The 21958-nt window shown below is 43.6% G+C and overlaps 1 protein-coding gene across 3 annotated transcripts in view; it reads left to right on the forward strand.

Annotated features, from left to right (window-relative positions):
- The window catches only part of BBOX1 (gamma-butyrobetaine hydroxylase 1), a 154236-nt gene that overhangs the window by 15175 nt on the left and 117103 nt on the right, over positions 1-21958 (forward strand). For all 3 annotated transcript variants that reach the window (XM_077460841.1, XM_077460843.1, XM_077460842.1), the window contains exon 3: positions 12336-12450. In XM_077460841.1, coding sequence (XP_077316967.1) covers positions 12336-12450 — 115 coding nt within the window. The remainder of the gene's footprint in view (positions 1-12335; positions 12451-21958) is intronic.

The raw sequence follows: 21958 nt of genomic DNA on the forward strand, positions 1-21958 counted from the left end.
GTTCCTCCTCCTTCGCCCCCAATCCCCTCTACCCCCTGTGCAATATTTGGCACATTTTCTGTTGGAGGGGTAGGTACCTGGTTTTAACAGGTAAAACCGATCCCACTTCACTTTGGATCGCTTAAGCCTTCCCTCCCTGCATTCTTCTGGGACATGTCACAGGTCAAAAGTGCAGCGAGGCTCATGCATGCGCAGTGGGCAGACAGCTGTGACATCGCATTGGGGTCACTTTAGCTGGGCGAGGGAGAAAAACTGAGGAAGAAGAGAAATGCTAGAATATTAATCAGTACTAGTGTGCAAAGATGTGTTTTCTTTGTTAAAATAAATCAGCTTTAATGTTGGGTAGCCTACATGTATGAATGCTGCAGCGTTATGTATAGTTCATGTGTTATGTTTAGTTTAGTGCACAATAAAGGAAAAAGTCCGGAATTCGCTGCATCGCTTCAACCCTTATTAATCTTGTAAAAACATCACAGACAGTATGGGGTACAGTAAAAGTTAACGCGTTTCGTGCTGCAGTTAGCACTTACTCATAATCTGATTAGGAGTAAGTGCTAACTGCAGCGTGAAATGCGTTAACTTTTACTGTACCCCATACTGTCTGTGATGCTTTTAGAAGAAGATTAATCGCTTCTGGACCGCCCTCACGCATCTCTCTGAGGAGAGGCAGAATGGTGATCTGGCAGACCTCCTTTCTGCTAGAGGGGAAGATAGAGATCTTGTGTCTCTGCTAAGCATCTAAGATAAGCTAAGATCTCTGTCTTCCCCCAGTAAGGTCAACCCCCCACAGTTAGAAAGCACCCCCTAGGGACACACTTAACCCTTTGATCTCCCCTGATGTTAACCCCTTCCCTGACAGTGTTATTATTACAGTTACAGTGCATTTTTTTCAGCACTGATCACTGTATTAGTGCCACTAGTCCTCAAAAAGTGTCAGTTAGGTGTCCGAAATGTTGCAGTCCTGCTAAAAGTCGCTGATCATAAAAAAAGAAAGAAACAAATAAAAATTCCATAAATATATCCCATAGTTTGCACAAATTTTTCTTACCAAAAATATGTAGCAGAATACATATTGGCCTAAGTTGATGAACACATTAGATTTAAAAAATATATATATTGTGTATGTTTTATAGCATAAAGTAAAAAATATTGGTTCATTTTAAAAATGTTCTTTTTTTGTTCATAGCACAAAAAATAAAAACCACAGAGGTGATCAAATACCATCAAAAGAAAGCTATAATTATTGGGAAAAAAGGACATAAATTGTATTTGGGTAAAGCATTGCATGACTGCCAACTGTCAGTTAAATGTAACGCAGTGCCGTATTGCAAAAAATGGTCTGATCATGAAGGGGGGTAAACTTTCTGGGTCTAAAGTGGTTATTAAAAGTTGAAGAGATGCACCAAGTTCTGGACTTTTTCCTTTATTGTGCGTTTGCAGATTAGGTGTGTTAGCACCTTCACCTTGGTATACACTGGATGGATTGCTGAGTACTTACCTGGAGCGGCTTCTCTTATACTTAGTTTAGTCTTGAGGTCCTGTTCACATATCCCATAGCGGGAATGTTACACGATTTTCAAAGAGTAATTCTCATGCCAGTTTGCGTGTCACATAAGGCCTTCCCATTACCTTGAATGAGCTTCCCTTTGTGCGCTTGTCGCCCAGAAAAAAGAACAGAACTTCACGCGATTTTGTTTGCTGTTTGCAGTTTGCTGCAATTGCAATGCAATCCTTACAATTGTAGGTGGAATCACGTCACATTTGGTGTGCCATTAAAGGATAATGGCACCCAAACACTTGTTGCGCTTTGTGCAGCAATTGCCACGCAATTTGGAATCTCGGGCAGAATTGTGGCGATTCAGCCCACAAATCCAAATCGTGAATGGAGCCTTAAAGCGGGATTCCACTGCGGTTTTGTTTTTTTCTTACCTGTGTCACTGGTGGGCGATTCCTACCGTCTCTTAGCATTCACGATCGGCGTGTTTTTGACCCCCAGCGTGACGATTTTTTTGCTTTGGATAACTTTTAAAAAAGTCTGGCGGTTTCCATTTTTACTGTGGGTGTCTGAAGCCCACAGGCATTTACTTCCTGTATGCGATGACGCTGGGCTCCCAGCATCCACCGCTCCATCTCGCGCATGCTCACTGATAGCTATAGTGGTAATGGCAAATACAGCTGCCTGCCCACTTTGAAAATGGCAATTTCGGACACGAACTCGTCACGTGACCGGCGTCCTCCTTCCAAAATCTCACGAGATTTCGGCATTACTATGTCCCCCATGGATTCTTGGGAAATAGCTTAGAAATTTCCCTGGGACCATTGCGAGGCCGAAAAACACGCCTACTCCCACGGGTGGACAGCCCGGAAGTCAGCACAAACATCAGAAATATAAGGTAAGTACTGAATAATATTTTATTTAAGTGTTCATTACTGTAAGTATGTTAGCATGTGCTTTAAATAAGAAGAAAAAAATTTTGGTACAAAACCACTTTAATATTTTAAAAGTGGGTGCCTCAAGATTGTCCATAACTTTAATGGGCGCCTTGGCTTAAAAATGGTTGAGAAACAATAGTAGGGTATAGCAACCTCGATTAAAAAAAACCTAACGAAAGTAGCACAAAAAGATCCTGATAGTGTAGCATATTGAAACTTTTATTAGATACAAAAACATTAAAAAACAATCTGTAGGAATCACACTCAAAGGTGAGGTTGAAAGGTTTGCACAAAGTTGACTCATAATTTTGCGTAAAATTTGTTAAACAATTCTTGAATATATTAGAAACATAAATTATGTGAATTGATAAAAAAACGCAATCATCTAAAAAAAGCAGAAACATAAAGAAAATAAAAACCGCTGCTGAACGTGGGGGTTGATCTGTTATGCTATGAGGTTTTGACACATCAGCAGCACAGTAAATTGTGTGGGTTGAGGATGGACTCTGCTAAGCATCGGTGGTTCTTAGAGATCACCGTCCCATAGACAGTGAGAAACTGAAGGAGCTCAATCTCAGCTTTTGCGGATGACACAAAAATAAGCAGGGCAATAACTTCACATCAGGATATAGGAATTTTACAGAAAAAACCTGAATAAAATAACGAAGTGGGCAACTACATGGCAAATGAGGTTTATTGTGGAGAAATGTAAAGTAATGCACTTGGGGGCCAAAAACACAAATGCAAACTACTGACTAGGGGGAGAACCTCTGGGGGAATCAAGGATGGAGAAAGATCTGGAGGTCCTAGTAGAAGACAGACTAAGAAATAGCATGCAATGTCAAGCTGCAGCTTCCAAAGCCATCAGAATATTAGCATGCGTAAAAAAAGGGGTTATACTCCAGATATAGAACTATAATCCTGCATATCATTGTTCCGGAACAGCTTTCTGACAATGGTGGACCATGCCTGTGCAATGTGCATCAGCATGCAAGCTTATAGTCGACAGAGAGAAGGCGACAATGTTGGAGAACAGTTGAGAGACAGCTGTCACCTCATAGCAGCAAATACCTGAGCATGGACCTTCATGGACACCAAACAGCTAGGTCTAATACAGAGGCTAAGGTACCTTTGTCACGAATACTTGCAAAGAAGTCAAATAAAATTGCCCATGGCACTTTTGATGATCAAGCACTTTTTTTTTCAAGACCGATGCCGTTTCTGTGAACAATCAAAGTATAGAAGTAGACAACATTCTAAATCTCAACGTTTCATGAAACAATGTTCACTTCATCAGGAGTTTGATATTTCTGACAGGATGTCTGCAGATCAAAAAAACTTTATGAAGCTTATATAATGAACAAAGTCAAACACAATAACCTCTAACAAGTCAAAAATAAAAAAATATAACAAATAATTTGGTCATTACTATTCAGAGGTACATTTGTTCAGTTATCAGTTATTTTTCTCCCTTTTTTTCGATTTATGATGTTGTCTACTTCTATACTTTGATTATTCACAGAAACTCCACCAGACTTAAGAAAAAAGTGCTTATTCAGCATTGTATGTGCAATAAGTGTATGTACAATGTTTGGTGCATCTCTCCATATTTTTTGTCTGTAATAAAGTGTATGTTTTAGATATGATATTTTATATATGGTATTTGTAGCTGCTTACATCCCCATCAAAAATTCCTTGGACAATATTATTTGACTTCTTTGCATGGACCATCATAGCAGTGTAGCACAAACCCTAGACCAGGCTGACTGATTTATCCCAGGTTCCATTACCTGTGAGGCACATGGCAGCCAGGCACATAGCAGTTCACAGTCTCTCAACTCAGAAAACAGGGAGTGCATGTTTTTTATTTGGAGTTTATTTGCTGGTTTAACTTGGATAGAGTGCAGGTGAACCTTGTTTAGCGAGCTACAACTCAGGGGACCCCATTGCGAAGGTAAAGCCTAAGTCAACAAACTGGAGTGAACTTTCCCAAAATTCGGAAAGGAAACTCTCTGGGATTTTATGTCTCTGGGCTTGTACTCACTGTGCCCTGTGTACTTCAATGCTTTCTTGTAGTACCAGTCAGCCTCTGTTCTCAATGCCTCCAGGTTAGATCCTCTGTGGACTTCCTGCACTGTTCTTCAGGAATGCTGGACATGGTTTCCCTAGCTCTAGCTTGAGTTGGGCCCAGATAAGCTTCTTCTAAGCTAGAATTATTTTCCCAGAGGGCCTCATAGGAACAGGGATCCTGCTGTTCCAGGTCCCAGCCTATGTATTTATGCCTAAGCCCCCTACTGGCCAAACCTCCTGCCAAGGATTGGCTGAGGCTCCATGAACATGCAGGTGATGGTCTGCCTCCTCCACTCACTAAATTCTGGGACCGACCAGAATCCAGGGGAAAGCAGCAGAGCCTGCAACCAGCAGAACCCAGACCAGCCAAAAGCAATCAAACTTCACTACATTGGCTACAGGGAGCCAACAAAAAAAAAAATTGCCTCAAAGTGTTAGCAACCTAGCTAGGAGGGTGCTACAGTAGTATCAGCAGATATTTGTTTAGTGAAAACTGTAGATTTAAAAATGAATAAAATGAAAACAGTTGGAAACTTTTTTTTAAAATAACATTACCATTAAAGTGACCTATCCCCTCCCTCCTTTTGAGTGCCCCCACAGCAAGCAGCTTGCTATGGGGGGACCCATGCCACGCCAAGCCGCAGCTCCCTGTGTGCATTCAGACATGGAGCCATGACCCAGCCCTGCCATCTCTCTCTCCTCATTGGCTCACTGACACAGCAGCGGGAGACAATGGCGCTTTTCGCTGCTGTCTCAACCAATGTGGAGCAAGAGTCCCGGACAGCCGAGTCTCTTGTGCAACATCACTGGATCGAGAAGGGCTCAGGTAAGTATTAGGGGGGCTGAGGGGGTCTGCTGCATGCAGAAGGTGTTTTATCTTAATGGATAGAATCCATTAAGATAAAAAAAACCTTCTGCCATTACAAACACTTTAATCCTATATGGGTTTTGTTTTATCAGTGAGAGCCTGGCAACTAGCATTCTCAGAAGTAGGGCAGAAATGGTTGCTCTCATGCTGGGTTTCCCTTATAACAGCAGTTTCTGTAATGTGTTTAAAACATGTTTTAGAAAGGACTGGCACATTAATCTTTTTTAAGCAGCGTTATTAATAATGAACCAATAATTCTTGGGAAACCAAAAACCTTTCAGTGATCGCTGCAGATTTATGGAAACGTAGACATTTTAAGCAAAATCCCTGCTGCCTTGGAGTCTGGTTAAAGGGCCGACTATAACACTTTATATACGAGCACCATTCCCAGGACACCTGTTATGAATTAAGAGGGGTAGAAGATCATACAATCCTGATGTAGCTTGCCTAAGATTTATAGCACAGATTTCTCACATATACAACAGATATATGGGATTCTAAGTCAGAATCTGACTAATCATAAATGTGCTTGGAAAGTTATTTTATGTTATTGGTCTGCTGTACTTGCCAAGTTATTTGGATGGTTCATGTATGCAAAACAATATGGATACAATATGGATACCATTTAACTTAGCTGAGGTTCAAATGGGGGGTAAGATTAATGTGATAATGTCACTAATCACTTGTGTTCTCCTCCTTATGTGCCATCCTGAATCTCACACAGAGCTAGTTTTCCACCTTTGTTCATATACATTGCCTTGAAAAAGTATTCACACCCCTTGACATTTTCCACATTTTGTCACGTTACAACCGTAAATGTATTTTATTTTATGTGATAGACCAAACACAAAATGGCACATAATTGCAAAGTGGAAGGAAAATGATAAATGGTTTTCAATTTTTTTTTACAAATAAATATGTGAAAAGTGTGTGCCCTCCCCCCCCCCGAGTCAATACTTTGTAGAACCACCTTTCACTGTATCTAGAGAGTGACATTTTGCCCATTCTTCTTTGTAAAATAACTGAAGCTCTGTCAGATTGGATGGAGAGCGTCTGTGAACAGCAATTTTTAAGTCTTGCCACAGATTCTCAATTGGATTTAGGTCTGGACAATATTGCAAAGAAGTGACTATGCTTAAAGCTGAACTCTAGGCAGAAATCTGGAAAAAAATTTTTACCCGTACTCTTTTTATTTATGCCCATGCAGTCTTGAGATTTACTTCACAACCTTAAAGAAGTACTGTAACCTGACTTTTCTCTGGTACAGTTAGTGATACACTCTGGTCACTTATCTGCTTTTAGCCTTTGACTGGGCAGGAGAAGCAGAAGACTAATGTGGTCATTCCTCTACTCACTCTGCTCTCTCCTCCTATAAGTACGTACCTTATAAGCTCACAAGTATACCTGGGTGAAATAACAGAAGAAGGGTGCACCAGCCTTTTGCATTACCCAAGGTTCCCTTAAGAACAGGCTTTCTCTGGCAATTTTTTTTACATAGTTGCATTTTTTGATGTCACACGGTATTTGCGCAGCAGTTTTGCAAGCGCATTTTTGAGGGGAAAAAATACACTTTTTGAATCTTAATGCAAAAAAACACAATACATAACCCAATTGTTTGGGAAAATATAAAAGGTGATGTTATGCTGAGTAAATAGATACTAAACATGTCACGCTTTAAAACTGTAGCACGCCCGTGCAATGGTGACAAACAATGTAGCTTACTATTCATAGGCAAAACTGTAAAAGCCTTCACAGTTTACCCCTTTAGATTTCCGCAATGGTCTGGTGCTAGAATTACTGCCCATGATTTGATATTCGTGGTGATACCTCACATGTGTGAGACGATCGCTGTCTGTATGCATGCGGGACCAACAGGTGCGTTCGCCTGCACAGGCGCACAAGAATGGGAATGGGGCATTTAAAAAATAAATTCACGTTGCTTTTTAGCATTTTAATTGCTTTCACAAGGGATGTAAACATCCCTTGTGACAGCAATCGGCATGTAACAGGTGTAACAGGTGCTCCTTTTTTCTATAAGACCCCAGAGCCCTCCTCTGCCCTTGAAAGCATTTGATCACACCAAGACAGGTGTGATCAAATGCTTTTCCTTTTGAAAAAGGGCATTGTTTACATCCGGGCAAACCAGAATTGATGTAAGGTCATTGCTTCTAGTTTCTTATATCATAGAGATGAGCAGCATGGTTCTGGTCTTTGTTCGTCTCTATGATCAGCCATCAGAAGTGATGGCTGGTCGATCAGGTGTCCTGGTAGGACAAGACAGCCCGTTGAAGCCACGGAAGGCAGCTGGAGTTGGGAACGTCCCCTCCCACTGCAGCTAGTTAGCCCCTAGGATTGCTTTTACAAGAGATCTGACCATCAGCTCTAAAAAATGGTACTGGGATGATGGTATAACCACTTGAAATCTAGTGATGTACTGGTATGTTGCTGGTCATCAAGTGATTAAATATATAAAACACAATGCAATATACTCACAATCTCAGTTGAGTATCTGGCTTAAATGCATAAAGTGATAAAGCAACAAAACCCTTGGATATCAGGCTTTAATACATGAAACAAGCTCCAACAAAAGGCTCAAATCACAATTCTAGGTAGATATCAGTAACATCACAAAGCAAAACTAAATGCTAGCTCTTTTCGAGGGGTATCCCTCTACTTCAGAGTTCTGGGTTTATGAGTATATTGCATTGTTTTTCATATGATTACATAATTGATACATTGGTGCCCCCTCCTTGTGTTTTTTCATTTAGTTTCTAGGATCCCCCATATTTTAAGAGGGCAACAAGGCCTGAGTTGCACCCAGATTACCAAGCATTGTTGATGCTAGCAAGGAAGCCTGTTACATTTTGGTTTTCATCTATATTGATACTACAATGATACACTTACGCTCAGAAGAGTTGGTTTTGGTGTGTGAATTTGCTCTGCATACCTATTGAAGTTGAGCTTTCAAATCACTCAATAGAGATGTGCACAGCAAAAAAAAAATTGTTTTGTTTTATTTGGATTCATTCATTAAATGAATTATTTTGTATTGTCATATTCATTATGTTAGTATGATTCTTTTGCAGAATTCATTTTGTATATTCGGATTCATTTTGAATATTCAAATTTGTTTTGTATCTTAATTTTTCTGAATTGATTTCTATTTAAGAAGCTATTTTGGAAGATTTGGCTATTTTTGTTTTAACGTGGTAATTTGTTATTCCGGGAGATTACTTATGTACTTTGTTTAAATCAGATGGTGGTGGATCCATCAGAATCTCCCAATCATAACATAACAAACAGAGCAAAATTAGTTTTGGATTCATTAGTTATATAACGATTCAGAGATTCTGATGGCTCTGCCTCCATCCAACCCAAACAAAATACCGTATATACTCGAGTATAAGCCGAGATTTTCAGCCTCTTTTTTGAGGCTGAAAGTGCCCCCCTCGGCTTATACTCGAGTCATCGCTGTCTGCCCGCTCGATCAGCGTGTCGAGCAGACAGACAGCGGCCATTCTATTCAAAAGCCGCGCCTCCGGCTCCGCCTTCGCCTGTGATAGGCGGAACACTGAATTTCCCAGCAGCCTGTGTTCCGCCTATCACGGACATCGTATCATCCTCGTACTACGGACGAGGATGATACGACGTCTGTGATAGGCGGAACACAGGCTGCTGGGAAATTCAGTGTTCCGCCTATCACAGGCGAAGGCGGCGGCGCAGCTTTTGAACTTTACAATGGCCGCCGACGAAGAGGGCACGGGACGGAGGCAAGGGAAGGCACGGCACGGGACGGGACGGGACGGCGGCGGCAAGGCACGGCACGACACGGGACGGATGCAAGGAGGCAAGTCACGGCACGGGACGGAGGCAAGGAGGCAAGGCACGGGACGGAGGCTCGGGACAAAGGTAGGCTGGACACACACACACACACACACACACACACACACACACACGGATGGAGACACACACAGGGATGGATGGATGGATGGAGACACACACAGGGATGGATGGATGGATGGATGGAGACACACACACACACAGGGATGGATGGATGGATGGATGGAGACACACACACACAGGGATGGATGGATGGATGGATGGAGACACACACACACAGGGATGGATGGATGGATGGACACACACACACACAGGGATGGATGGACGGACACACAGGGATGGACGGACACACAGGGATGGACGGACACACAGGGATGGACGGACACACAGGGATGGACGGACACACACACAGGGATGGACAGGCATGTCTCACCCTCGGCTTATACACGAGTCAATAAGTTTGCCAGTTTTTTTGGGGGTAAATTGGGGGCCTCGGCTTATATTCGGGTCGGCCTATACTCGAGTATATACGGTAAGTAGGAATGATCAGCCTATTTTACTTGTATACCTTACTGTATTTATTGCAAAATGTTTCCGTTTCATATGTAGTGCATTTTTTTAAATAATGAAAAATATTAATACACCATAAAAAAGAAAGGGATCTGAATCAATTCGGATCATTCATTGTGTCGTTACATTATTTGGGATCCGAATGAAATAAATTAATTTAATTGTTTTGTTAAAATGTATTTCAGTTTTATTGAAATTCTTTACTATTGTGATTTACTGTAAAGATTCAGATACCTCCAAATCTTCAAATAATAATGCCTAGCCTCCACCCCTTTCCTGCCAGGAACTAATGGCAGTCTTAAACCTTAACCAGAATTTACAGATAAAAGGAGAAAACCCCTATTGGGGGATGTATGGGACTTTCTGGGTGCTATTCACATACTCATCAACAACAAATGTATTTAAAAAAGTTATTTTATTTTTACACATTCACAAAAAAAAGGTATACAGTGATACATTTCTTCCATACAAAAATTCCACACTTTATGCTCTACATGTTTTGCCTTATGGCTTCCTCAGGAACATGCATGGATATTCTTATCTAGTAGATAAATATACACAGATTATAGATACATATTTAATGCATTTGAACCACAACATTTAGAGAAAGCTTCATTTAATCTCACTAAACAACCTATGGCTGTACCTGGATAATTGTGGAAACCCTTGAATCTATGGCTCTGAGTCTACTTGTTGGACGCTCTGAGTATGATCAGCATAAGTTGACGTCAGAGCAACTCATTGGGCACCAATGTTCACCACTAGCGCTCACCTCCAATCCAGCTGGGCTCTCCAAAATGGGCAATAATATTTTTAATACTGTATAATCTTTTTCCAAAAACCTAATAGCCTGTAAATGGTAGATAAATTAATGTGACATATGGCTTATCAATGCATGTCACTATATATTAAAGACTTTTACTCTAAAAAGAAAAAGAAAAGTTGTTCTTACATAACAGGGTTAATTCGGAGCATGAGTCTAGGAGACCAAATTATCCTCGGTGATAGCAGCTGCAGACTATTGAACTGTGTTTTAAAGGTCAGCATTCATATTTGCCAATCTGATCAAAAAACATAGTAGAATAGAAAAGCCACAGTGAATAAAATAGTATGTAAGGATAAAGTGTAACAACCACTAATACAGTGGATTTACGGCATAATGTTTGTTATTGTTGCTTTTCATATTTATTTGTATAGAGCATGATCCCCTCCCTTCGCAGACTGGGCTGCAGGCAGCATTCCAACATAGCAATGACCCCAAACACACCTCCAAGACGACCACTGCCTTGCTAAAGAAGCTGAGGGTAAAGGTAATGGACTGGTCAAGCATGTCTCTAGACCTAAACCCTATTGAGCATCTGTGGGGCATCCTCAAATGGAAGGTGGAAGAGAGCAAGGTCTCTAACATCCACCAGCTCTGCGATGTCACCATGGAGGAGGGGAAGAGGACTCCAGTGGCAACCTGTGAAGTTCTGGTGAACTCCATGCCCAAGAGGGTTAAGGCAGTGCTGGAAAATAATGGTGGCCACACAAAATATTGACGCTTTGGGCAAAATCTGGACATTTTCACTTAGGGGTGTACTCACTTTTATTGAAGGGGTTTAGACATTAATGGCTGTGTGTTGAGGTATTTTGAGTGGACAGCAAATTTACACTGTTGTACATGTAAAGTACACTCATTACTTTACATTGTCATTTCTTCAGTGTTGTCACATGAAAAGATATTATAAAATATTTACAAAAATGTCAGGGGTGTACTCACTTTTGTGAAATGCTGTATGTATTACATGAAACATATAAAGATAGAGGTAAGTTCCAAATTTTACATGGGAACTGAGGTAACAAAAGGAGAAACCAGCATGTTGACTGGTGAATCCAATACATGACACAAAGAATTACAGTGCTATCTGGTCTACACAGCACTAGCACTGGTCTACATAGCACACACAGTAGCACTGATTAGCACTATCAGGCCCAACACACATGGAGGCTTTTTCCAGCCATTTATCCCATACTTTACCATATTTGGCAGGACAACCTCTATGAGTGTACAACAATTTATTGTAGGGTAGCACAGCATTAACTGTGGCCACCCATTCTTGGACAGTGGGCGGATAACACCCTAAGCCATGCCTGGGCGATTAACAGCCTGGCTGTGAATGGTGATTCTTATAGAAATATATGATGAAATTTATCATTCTCAGGGTCCGGGAACATACCCAGGATACATTGCATGGGGCAAAGCGTAAGAGAAGATCCCATTTCATCATGCATGAATTTCACCACTTGGGACCAATATCCCTGGATAGCAGGGCAGGACCAGATTAAATTAAAAAAGGTACCCCTAAGCTCCCCACATCTTGGACTAAGTGGGCTGTAGTTGGCACAATATTTGGCCATACGTAGAGGGGTCAGATAAGATCTGCGCAATATATACAGTTGGGTGAGACGGATTGTTTTCTTTTTAAATTCATTTTGTTTTCTTACATACACTTTTTAAAGTGTGTTCATTTTGAAAAGACTTCAATCCCCTTGGTTGTCTTCCATTTTCCAGGTGATCATTACTTGGCCAGATGAGCACCAGAGTGAGTTTGATGCTGAATGGCTGAAGAAGAGGTGTTTTTCAAAGGAAGCACGAGCAGATATGCAAGAGGAACTGTTTTTAGCAGGTATGTGAACGCAAATTGGACTGGACTGAGATATGGGCAAGCCAAGCCACGTCATTTTATAATTTACTGCACACAGCATACTTCCCAAATTTAGAATGTGAAAAAGAGGGGCACCTCGGCTTGGTAATGATTTGTGGTTCAAAATAGGATAAGCCTACTTACAATATACACCGCATATATGCCACAGTCCTTGTATCCACAATACTCTCTTTAATTTATTGTGTCAGAAGTGAAAGTCTCACAGACACATCACAAAACAAAGGTTCTTTTCTAAAGAAAAAAATTAAACTCTTCCATTACAGACCCTTTTCTGCTCATTGAATGTAGACATTGAGATAAGTGTACATTGAAAAAGAGATTCAATAAAAACAGTTGGGGACCGCTTAACAACTATCAACTGTTGAGATAAAAAAAAAACACCTGGTAATGTGTATGTAATGTACAGCACAACTTACAACAGGAACAAATTTTCCCATGAGGCATTGCAAGGCTGGCAGTTACAATTACTCCCAGAGTCATGATGGGTCTTGTAGTTCTGCAACAGCTGGAGGGCCCCAGGTTGCCTACCCCTGACTTACAGAGTGTAGCAGTTAGGGCTATGTAATGTACTATATAGCATATAGAGTACAGAAACCAGCAGTATGTGGGGAGGTGCAGCAACAGTAAAAACACTCAGAGTCCAATTGCCGGAACAGAACTTGTATTAAAATTAAAGTTCGGCAATTCACAACAGGCCTGATCAGAAACACTCACAGAATGCAACAGCGGTGTGTAGCAGAGCAAGTCTTGGGTGTGCCGACAGCTCGTGTCTTGAGGGGCGGAATGCAGCCAGCAGCTCTGTGCCCAAATGGGGAGGTGTCCAGGAAGGATGGCGTGTCCCTATTCTTTCCCTACTCATCTGAAACCTCTGCTTGCCGCTAATCACTGTCCATGTCAGGTGGGTGACCAGGAAGGATAGCGTGTACCTATTCTTTCCCTACTCATCTGAAACCTCTGCTTGCCGCTAATCACTGTCCATGTCAGGTGGGTGACCTGACCCTACATTACCCACACAAGAATTGTGCGCCAACCCTGGAAGCCAAATTTGCACAATTCCCCCATCAACACAGAGAGTGCTAACAGGGGAATCAGCAATTGCCTTCTCCCAGCAGGAGAGGCAATTAACTTACTTTTCTGGCAGCCTGTGTGATGTAACAGGCCCCCCTGCCCTGGGATGAGACAGTTATTATTGCTAGCAACTATAGCAACCGCTATTGATAGTCACAAAAGAATCCAGCAGGCTGGTTGTACCCAAGTTGATCAATCAATCAACTTGGTACATTCAGCCTGACCCATAACGGTTAAAATCGTGTCTGGTTCCTGCTGAACCGGCCAAGATTCGAACCATGTATGGCCAGCCTAACATAAATATCAGTAGGTTAAATATGACATTTGAATGTCACCTTTAACCGCTAGCCGACCAGCGCACGACAATGTATGTTGGTACAATGGCACGGCTGGGCAAATGGGCGTACAGGTACTCCATGATCGTGCCCGCGGGTCCCACGGACTTGATGTCTGCCTGGGGGGATCGTGTCACTGAGCGGAAGAACAGGGAGATGCCTTTGTAAACAAGGCATTTCCCTGTTCTGCCTAGTGACATGACAGGGGTCTACTGCTCCCTGTCATCGGGAGCAGTGATCGCTGTCATGTCATTGGTAGCTCACCCCCCCCCCCCCCCCCACAGTTAGAAAACTTCCCTAGGACACACGTAACCACTTGATCGCCCCCTAGTGTTTAATACCTTCTCTGCCAGTGTCATTTACACAGTAATCAGTGCATTTTAATAGCACTGATCGCTGTATAAATGACAATGGTCCCAAAATGGTGTCAAAAGTGTCTGTTGTGTCCGCCATAATGTTTCAGTCACGATAAAAATCGCAGATCACCGCCATTACTAATAAAAAAAAACGTATTAATAATAAAAATGCCATAAATCTATCCTATTTTTGGGTTTATAGCGCAAAAAATAAAAACCGCAGAGGTGATCAAATACCACCAAAAGAAAGCTCTATTTGTGGGAAAAAAGAACGTCAATTTTGTTTGGGTGCAACGTCGCATGGCCGTGCAATTGTCAGTTAAAGCAACGCAGTGCCGTATCGCAAAAAGTGCTCTGGCCAGGAAGGGTCTAAATTCTTCCAGGGCTAAAGTGGTTAATAGTCAAAGAAAGGCATTCTAGTGGATGATAAGGTGATGTTGCCCACCATCATTTTTTAACCAAGAATCACCATAGCTTTATGTCAAGGCTTGTACAGTACATGTTGTACTTTGATTCTTCCAATACGTTTTAAAATGCTGCCTGCAATAATAAGTACTGTTCCAGTGCTCTCCAATACTTAATTATGAATTAAAGTGACCTTGTCACCACAGGGTCACTTCCGCAAAATGCACATTCTATAATAGAAAAGAAAATGTACGTTTCTGGCAGGTTGTGTGATCAATTGCCTCTGTTTTGCTTCTCCCCGGTCATTACAGGTATTTGACACTTCAGTTGGACCGAATACCTGAACCCCCCTTCAAAAGCTGTGGTTCCACCTGCTGACTCATATGTACTATACTGATGTACAAGTGAACAAGAGCAACCCAGTATGTTGTGGGGGAGCAGCTATTCTATACATTCACAAGTATAAAATTACTTGTAGGGGCTCAGGGAGAAGCAAGACAGTTGATTTTAGGCCAACGGCCACCAGAAAGGTAAGTATATATATATATATATATATATATATATATATATATACCTCTATTTTTTTGGAAGCGATGCTCAGAAAAAATCATACAGCTTGTGTTGATTAAAGAAAAGTTCCAGGGGGCGCATGCGCGAAGCTCGACATGGCAGACGTTCTCCCTTAGAGCTCCGCGCTCCCCGCTGCAAGATCGGATCAATATCACCCGTCTGAACCCGCATTTTGCCACGATTTCATTCGGATCACCTTTGGGACAATACTGGCGTCTCCCGGGATGGTACTCACGGGACCGAAGGGCAAAAATAAACCGAAACCCATCAAAGAAGCCCTGGCCCGGGCTTCTTCCAAAATGGCGGCTAAGGCCTTAGCTAAACACCACGCTGCCTCTCCTGCGGCCTCCGACCAAGTGGACAGTGGCGATGATGATGAATCGGACTCTAACCTTGGTGGGTCTCCACCTCTACCCTCTTCAGGTATGTCTCAAACTGCCTTTTTGAAACACATGGAGACTATGCTCCAAAAGGCTCTCAAGACTACCTCGGAACAAATAACGGACAGGCTATCACGGGAAATCCGTGAAATAGGTCAACGTACGGCTGACCTGGAGACAAGAGTTGATGATATGGAGCTCACCCTCCAAGAACACTCTCAGAACTTCTCTGTGTTAAGAGAGGAGAATGCAACCTTACTCTCCCGTTTAGAGGATGCCGAAAATCGCTCCCGCAGGTCCAACCTGCACTTACGCGGCATCCCGGAGTCTGTTGATGATGTACAATCTTTTACGACCGCACTGTTCCAGGAACTCTCACCCTCCATCCCAATAGAGCGGTTTGAGTTTGACAGGATTCATCGTGCCCTCACACGCCGCCAAACGGACGGTCCCCCTCGGGACATTATTGTGAAACTACATTTCTTTCGCACGAAAGAACAGTTGCTGAATGATGCCCGTAAGAAAGAAGAATTGCTCTTCCAAACGCATAAATATCAGCTTTTCTCTGACCTGGCTCCGCTGACTATAGCCAAACGCCGTGCCATGAAGCCTCAACTTCAAGTCTTAATGCAGCACCAGCTTAAGTACACTTGGAGGTTCCCCTTCGCCCTGCAGTTTACACACCAGGGCCAGCAGCATTCGTGCTCAACCCCGGAATCCTTACAGCATTTGCTGGAATCTCTTCGTCTGACCTTGCCGGTTCAGGTCTCGGAGACTGCGCTACCCCGCACCCCGGCTCGATCCACGGCTCATCCATATTCGGCCACACCGAAGCGCAATCCGCTGGACCCGACATCTATCCATAAGGGGACCCCTTCACGTCGTCCGGAAGATGCCTTTCTCAGCCCGAAGTCCCGCACGCCTCGTTGATATATCTGAGGGTGCTTCCTCTTTTTTCCTCAGTACTCTTGGAGTACCTCTTTGTGGCCCCGACCTCTGGACCTTTATTGTTGCCCCGCTGTTGCAGCACTTCCACTAATGTTTTTTTTTTTGTTTTTTTTTTGCCACCTCGTGTTTTGTATATTTTTTGTATCTCTATTTTTGCCCTTTTTTCTCATTTTTCATTCTCCATCTTTTCATTTTTACTCCTCATTTTTGTCTTCTCCTTTTGTACCTATTTGATAATGTGCTGCCACCTGGGGGACAGTAGCTGGGTGTGCTTGCGACGCCCTTACTTAGGTGTCCCATGAGGTCTCTATGTCCCCTAGTGGGGATATAGTACTGGTTCAGTTATTTCTATTTTTGATATGTATACTGTTATATACTTCGTTGACTTCATCTGTATGTATCTCATTCCAACGAATGTTTTTTTTTTCCTGTTTTTATTTACGTTTGTTTCTTTTTTGGTTGGTCTGCTGGGGGGGGCGGGGGGTGGGGATGTGACTTGCTCGTCTCCCCTCCTCTCGTCCTTGCGCCCCGCCACTTCTTTTCCATTGGATGTCTCCTTCCGCGCCTCCTCCAGCACTCTACTCAGTAAACGGTGATTTATGTTTTTTAGCCTGCTCCTATTTATGCAACTCGTGGGCTGGCTGTTTCTCTCCCTCCTTCCCCCACCTTTTACCCTCCCCCTCTTCCCTCCCATGCTCCCCCTTGTTTTTCCTCTCCTCCTAATCCCCTCCCCCCCCTCCTTTTCTCTTCCTCCCCTTACCTTTCCCTTGCATTCCCCTCACCCGCCCATTCCCCCTGCCTCCCTCCCCTCTGATCCTTTCTTTATCCCCACCTCCGACCTGGGATAGTTGCAAATCCCTTATATCTGGAAGGCTATGGATACTGCCGTTTGCCTCTTGTTTAGTTTGTTACTTTTACTCAAGATGTTGTCCTAACTTTAATTATATGGTTTTCACTGTTAGATCCGCTTGCAGTGGGGAGTTGTCACTGCTCCCCCACCCCCGGTGCTCTCTCTCTTCGGTCGGTTTTCTCTGGCTGTGGAGCTAGCGCACTATTTGGTTGGGCACTACAGATACTTTGTTCAGTTTTTCTCAACTAATGGGATGCCCTACGCCTTGTACACCACTTCCCCTCTTTTCTTCTCCCCCCGCTGTCTCTTTTCTCCTTTGTGCTTCCTTCTTGCTTCTTTCCTTCCTTTTTCTCTCCCTTACTGGCCGGGTGGCTCACCCTCCTCTCTTCACCCACTTTTTTTTCTACTTACCCTTCTCCGATCACCTAGATGGCTCCTTTAAATATAATTTCCCTTAATGTTAAGGGACTTAACTCCCCTCATAAGAGAACTAAGGCCTTTCGCACCTTTGTTTCCCTGGGGGCCGACATTGTTGCCCTCCAGGAAACTCATTTCACTGCCCGCAACACCCCCAAATATTTCAGCTCCCGTTATTCCTTAGTGTACACCGCCTCTGCAGATACTAAACACAGAGGGGTTCTACTTGCTTTCCACCACTCCCTGCCCTTCACATTACAAACAGAGATCAAGGACCCCTCAGGCCGCTATATTATATTGGTGGGCCTTTTACAGGAAGTGGAAACTACGTTTGTCTCCTATTATGCCCCAAACGTCAACCCGATCCCCTTTTTCACCCACCTCTTGCAGGTAGTTAGGGCACACTCCAAAGGTACGTTATTTATGTGCGGCGATTCAAATTTGGTACTTCATCCGCATCTGGATAAGTCTCCCTACTCCTCGGATCATTATTCCCCTGCTTCACAACTTCGCAGATTACTGCAACAACACTCCCTTTTGGATTCCTGGAGAGAGTGTAACCCATTGAAGAAAAATTATACCTACTATTCCCCCCCGCACAACTCGTTCTCTAGAATTGACCATATCCTTGTACCAATCGCATCCTCCCCAATTTTGCTAAAATCCTCCATACAACCCATCACGTGGTCAGATCACTGCGCTGTTGTAACTACGGTCTCGTCATTAATACCCCGCCCTGACAACAAATCCTGGTGTATGAATGAGGCCCTCCTTACTAACCAGTCTTATTGTCTCGATATTCAAACTGCCCTTAATGACTATCTTCAATTTAATGCTAGTCCAGACATTTCGCCAACCCTGCTCTGGGAAGCTCACAAACCGGTGATCAGAGGTACCTGTATCTCAGTTGCCACTCATCTGAAGCGTGACAAAAGACTCAAATTACAACGGTTGGAAGCTGACTTCCAACGCTAGTTTCTACAATTCCAAGCAACCCCTTCCAATGCTAACAAGAAACAGCTTGAAGTAACCAAGTTGGAGCTGGATTTGCTCTTGGCTGAATCTGCGGAGAAAGCTCTCCGCCGGTCCGGCCACAAGATCTACACAAAGGCCAACAAGCCAGACACCTTATTAGCGCTGAGTCTCCGGCGACCAGACCGTATACACAAACCTATTAGACTCCGGCTGGCTAATGGCACTCATACTAGCAACCCTGTTAAGGTACTTTCTGAATTCCGTAAGCGTCTTGCTAACCTATATGAAACAAAGGGGTCTCTTCCCTCTTCTGAGGCGGAGATGCTCTTCCAAGATTTATCTATACCTACGTTGCCTGATGCTAGCCGGGAGTCTATAGATAAACCTATCTCGGTGGAGGAGGTCCTTGGCGCCATTAAATCACTTAAGCCTCATAAACGCCCTGGCCCGGATGGTCTTCCAGCTGTATATTACAAGAAGTTTGCATCTACTCTTGCCCCACTTCTTTCTAAATCTTTCAATGCCCTGCTACAGCAACAATCCCTTGGCAGAGACTCGCTGACTGCCATTATCGCCATGATCCCTAAGCCCAATACTGACCACACCCTCTGGTCCAACTATAGGCCCATATCCCTTTTAAATGTAGATGTGAAACTACTAGCCAAAATCCTTGCCCTAAGACTCAACCCGATCATTGGAGGCTTGATACATAAGGATCAAGTAGGATTCATTCCTCGCCGCCAGGCTGCCGACAACATACGTCGGGTTGTCCTTCTACAGCACATAGCTATGTCTCGTAAGATTCCCATGCACCTTTTATCCCTTGATATTAGGAAAGCTTTTGATACGGTCTCATGGCCCTATCTTCACTACATTTTGGGACGTTGGGGTTTTGGCCCCAACTTCTTGCAATGGGTAAGTGCTCTGTATACTCATCCGCAGGCATATGTTAAGTACTCGGGCTTCAGTTCAGAGTGTTTCCCAATTAGTAGAGGGACAAGGCAGGGTTGCCCCTTGTCCCCATTAATATTTGCCCTAGTAATTGAACCCCTTGCTGCCTTAATTAGATCTGATCCCAATATTCATGGTGTAGAAGTCGCTTCTACATCTCACAAAATATGCCTTTTCGCTGATGACGCCCTGTTATTCGTTACATCCCCACATGTCTCCCTGCCCAACCTTCTACAACTCCTGTCCAAATTTGCAAGAATATCTGGGTTAGAGGTCAACCAAGAGAAATCTAAAGCCCTTAACGTGTCGCTCCCTCCAGAGGTCCTCGACCTTATAAAAAGTAATTTCCCCTTTCAATGGTCCTCCTCCTCAATTTCTTACTTAGGTATCAAACTAACCAGTGACCCCGCCCACCTATTCCGTTCTAATTATCTCCCAATGTTTAAACACTTGTCCTCCATGCTTGACACCTGGCTGCCTTTACACGTTTCATGGCTGGGGCGGATCGCGGCTGTGAAGATGTCCTTGTTGCCGAAGTTGTTGTACCTGTATAGAGTCCTCCCGGTCGCGATCCCACCTTATTTCCACAGGGCGATCCAGAGTCGGGTATACAAATATATTTGGGGCACCGGGGCCCCCCGAATTTCACGTTCAACTTTGCTCCGCAGTAAGCTCAATGGGGGTCTTGGTGTTCCCAATTTTCTCCGTTATTTTCAGGCTGCACAACTTGCTCAGTTGGCCCTTTACCACGCGAAAACGGAGATCCCTCTCTGGGTGGCTCTGGAGGCAATAGATCTTCATCCTATACATATCACCAATCTTTTGTGGCTCCCCGCCACTGCCCGGGGTCCTATTTCTAATCCTATAACCTTACATTCTATGAAAATCTGGGACAAATTACGCAGACCTTTTAAATTGACCTCCCCGCACTTACCCCTACTATCTCTTCTTGGCCACTCACTATTCCCTCCTGCATTTTCTCAGCCTGCCTCTTTTCTGGCTTGGTCTCGTGCCGGACTGGAACGTGTGAGGGACTTCATCTCGAACGGTGTCCTGAAACCCTTTCCATCCATACAAGCCCATTCGCACCTCCCCTCCCGTGAGTGCTTCAGGTACCTCCAAATTTCCCACTTTATCCAAACCCTCTTGGGCTCCCAAAGGGTGCTGAACAAATTGTCTATTTTCGAGGATTTATGTGACTCAGACCCCCATGCCCCGGGCATAATCTCCAGTCTCTACGCATATCTCACGTCTCCCTCATCCCTGCCTCCCTCGTATGTTTCTGCTTGGTCCAAAGACCTATCCTTGGACCTGGATGTTAGCGATTGGTCAATGATATGGGCAACTACTAAGCTTTCCTCACAGAATGTTGTTGCACTAGAAGCCAGTTATAAAGTCCTCATGAGATGGTATCTGGTCCCGACCAGGATTGCTAGATATCTACCATCATACTCCCCTAATTGCTTTCGTGGTTGTGACACTGGTGGCACCCACTTGCATATTTGGTGGACATGTCCTGTGGTGCAGCGCTTCTGGGCAATAATATTTCACATGGTTTCAACTTTGTTTAACGTGACCCTCCCTCCCGACCCATCTATGGCCCTACTTAATCTTCCACCGCGAGACTTTACTAAATCACAACTGCGTCTCTTTTTGCAACTCACTACAGCTGGCAAGCAGACAATAGCGAAGGCATGGAAGTCCCCATTCCTGCATATTGCGGAAGTTAGGAATAGGGTCACCCAGGCTATGATACACAGCAAAATAGAGGCCACAATAGTGGATAGGATCCCACAACATCTTAAGGTCTGGCGCCCTTGGTTGGACCATTTTCTTCCCCCTGGATTTGATAGACAACTTTTGAAGCCCTAAGCTTTGCCCATAAGGGGCCGGAGAGGCTCATACCCATTTGTGACATCCTTGAGCCACCTGGTCAGTGCCACCCTCCCTCCCAACCCCCCTCTTTCCTTAGTTCCTTTCCTTCCTCTGTGATATGTCTCTAGTTCTGGTTCTTCCTCTTTTTTTCTCTCTTATCTCTTTTTCTGTCTTCCCTTTCTCCATTTCCCGATATGCTCTTTTGATAATGATGCTCAATCTACATAATACGTGTACGAACACTGTTGCCACAGTAATCTGGGCAGGGCCCCGCCCTCTTACTTTTTCCAGTGTTTACTGGACTCTGCCCTTGTGATACTACTAGTGATGTGAGTTGTA

Source organism: Lithobates pipiens, unplaced genomic scaffold (genome assembly GCF_037356315.1).
Source record: "Lithobates pipiens isolate NorthernLeopardFrog02 unplaced genomic scaffold, aLitPip1_a1.2 Scaffold_10, whole genome shotgun sequence".
NCBI classification, from domain to species: Eukaryota; Metazoa; Chordata; class Amphibia; order Anura; family Ranidae; genus Lithobates; species Lithobates pipiens.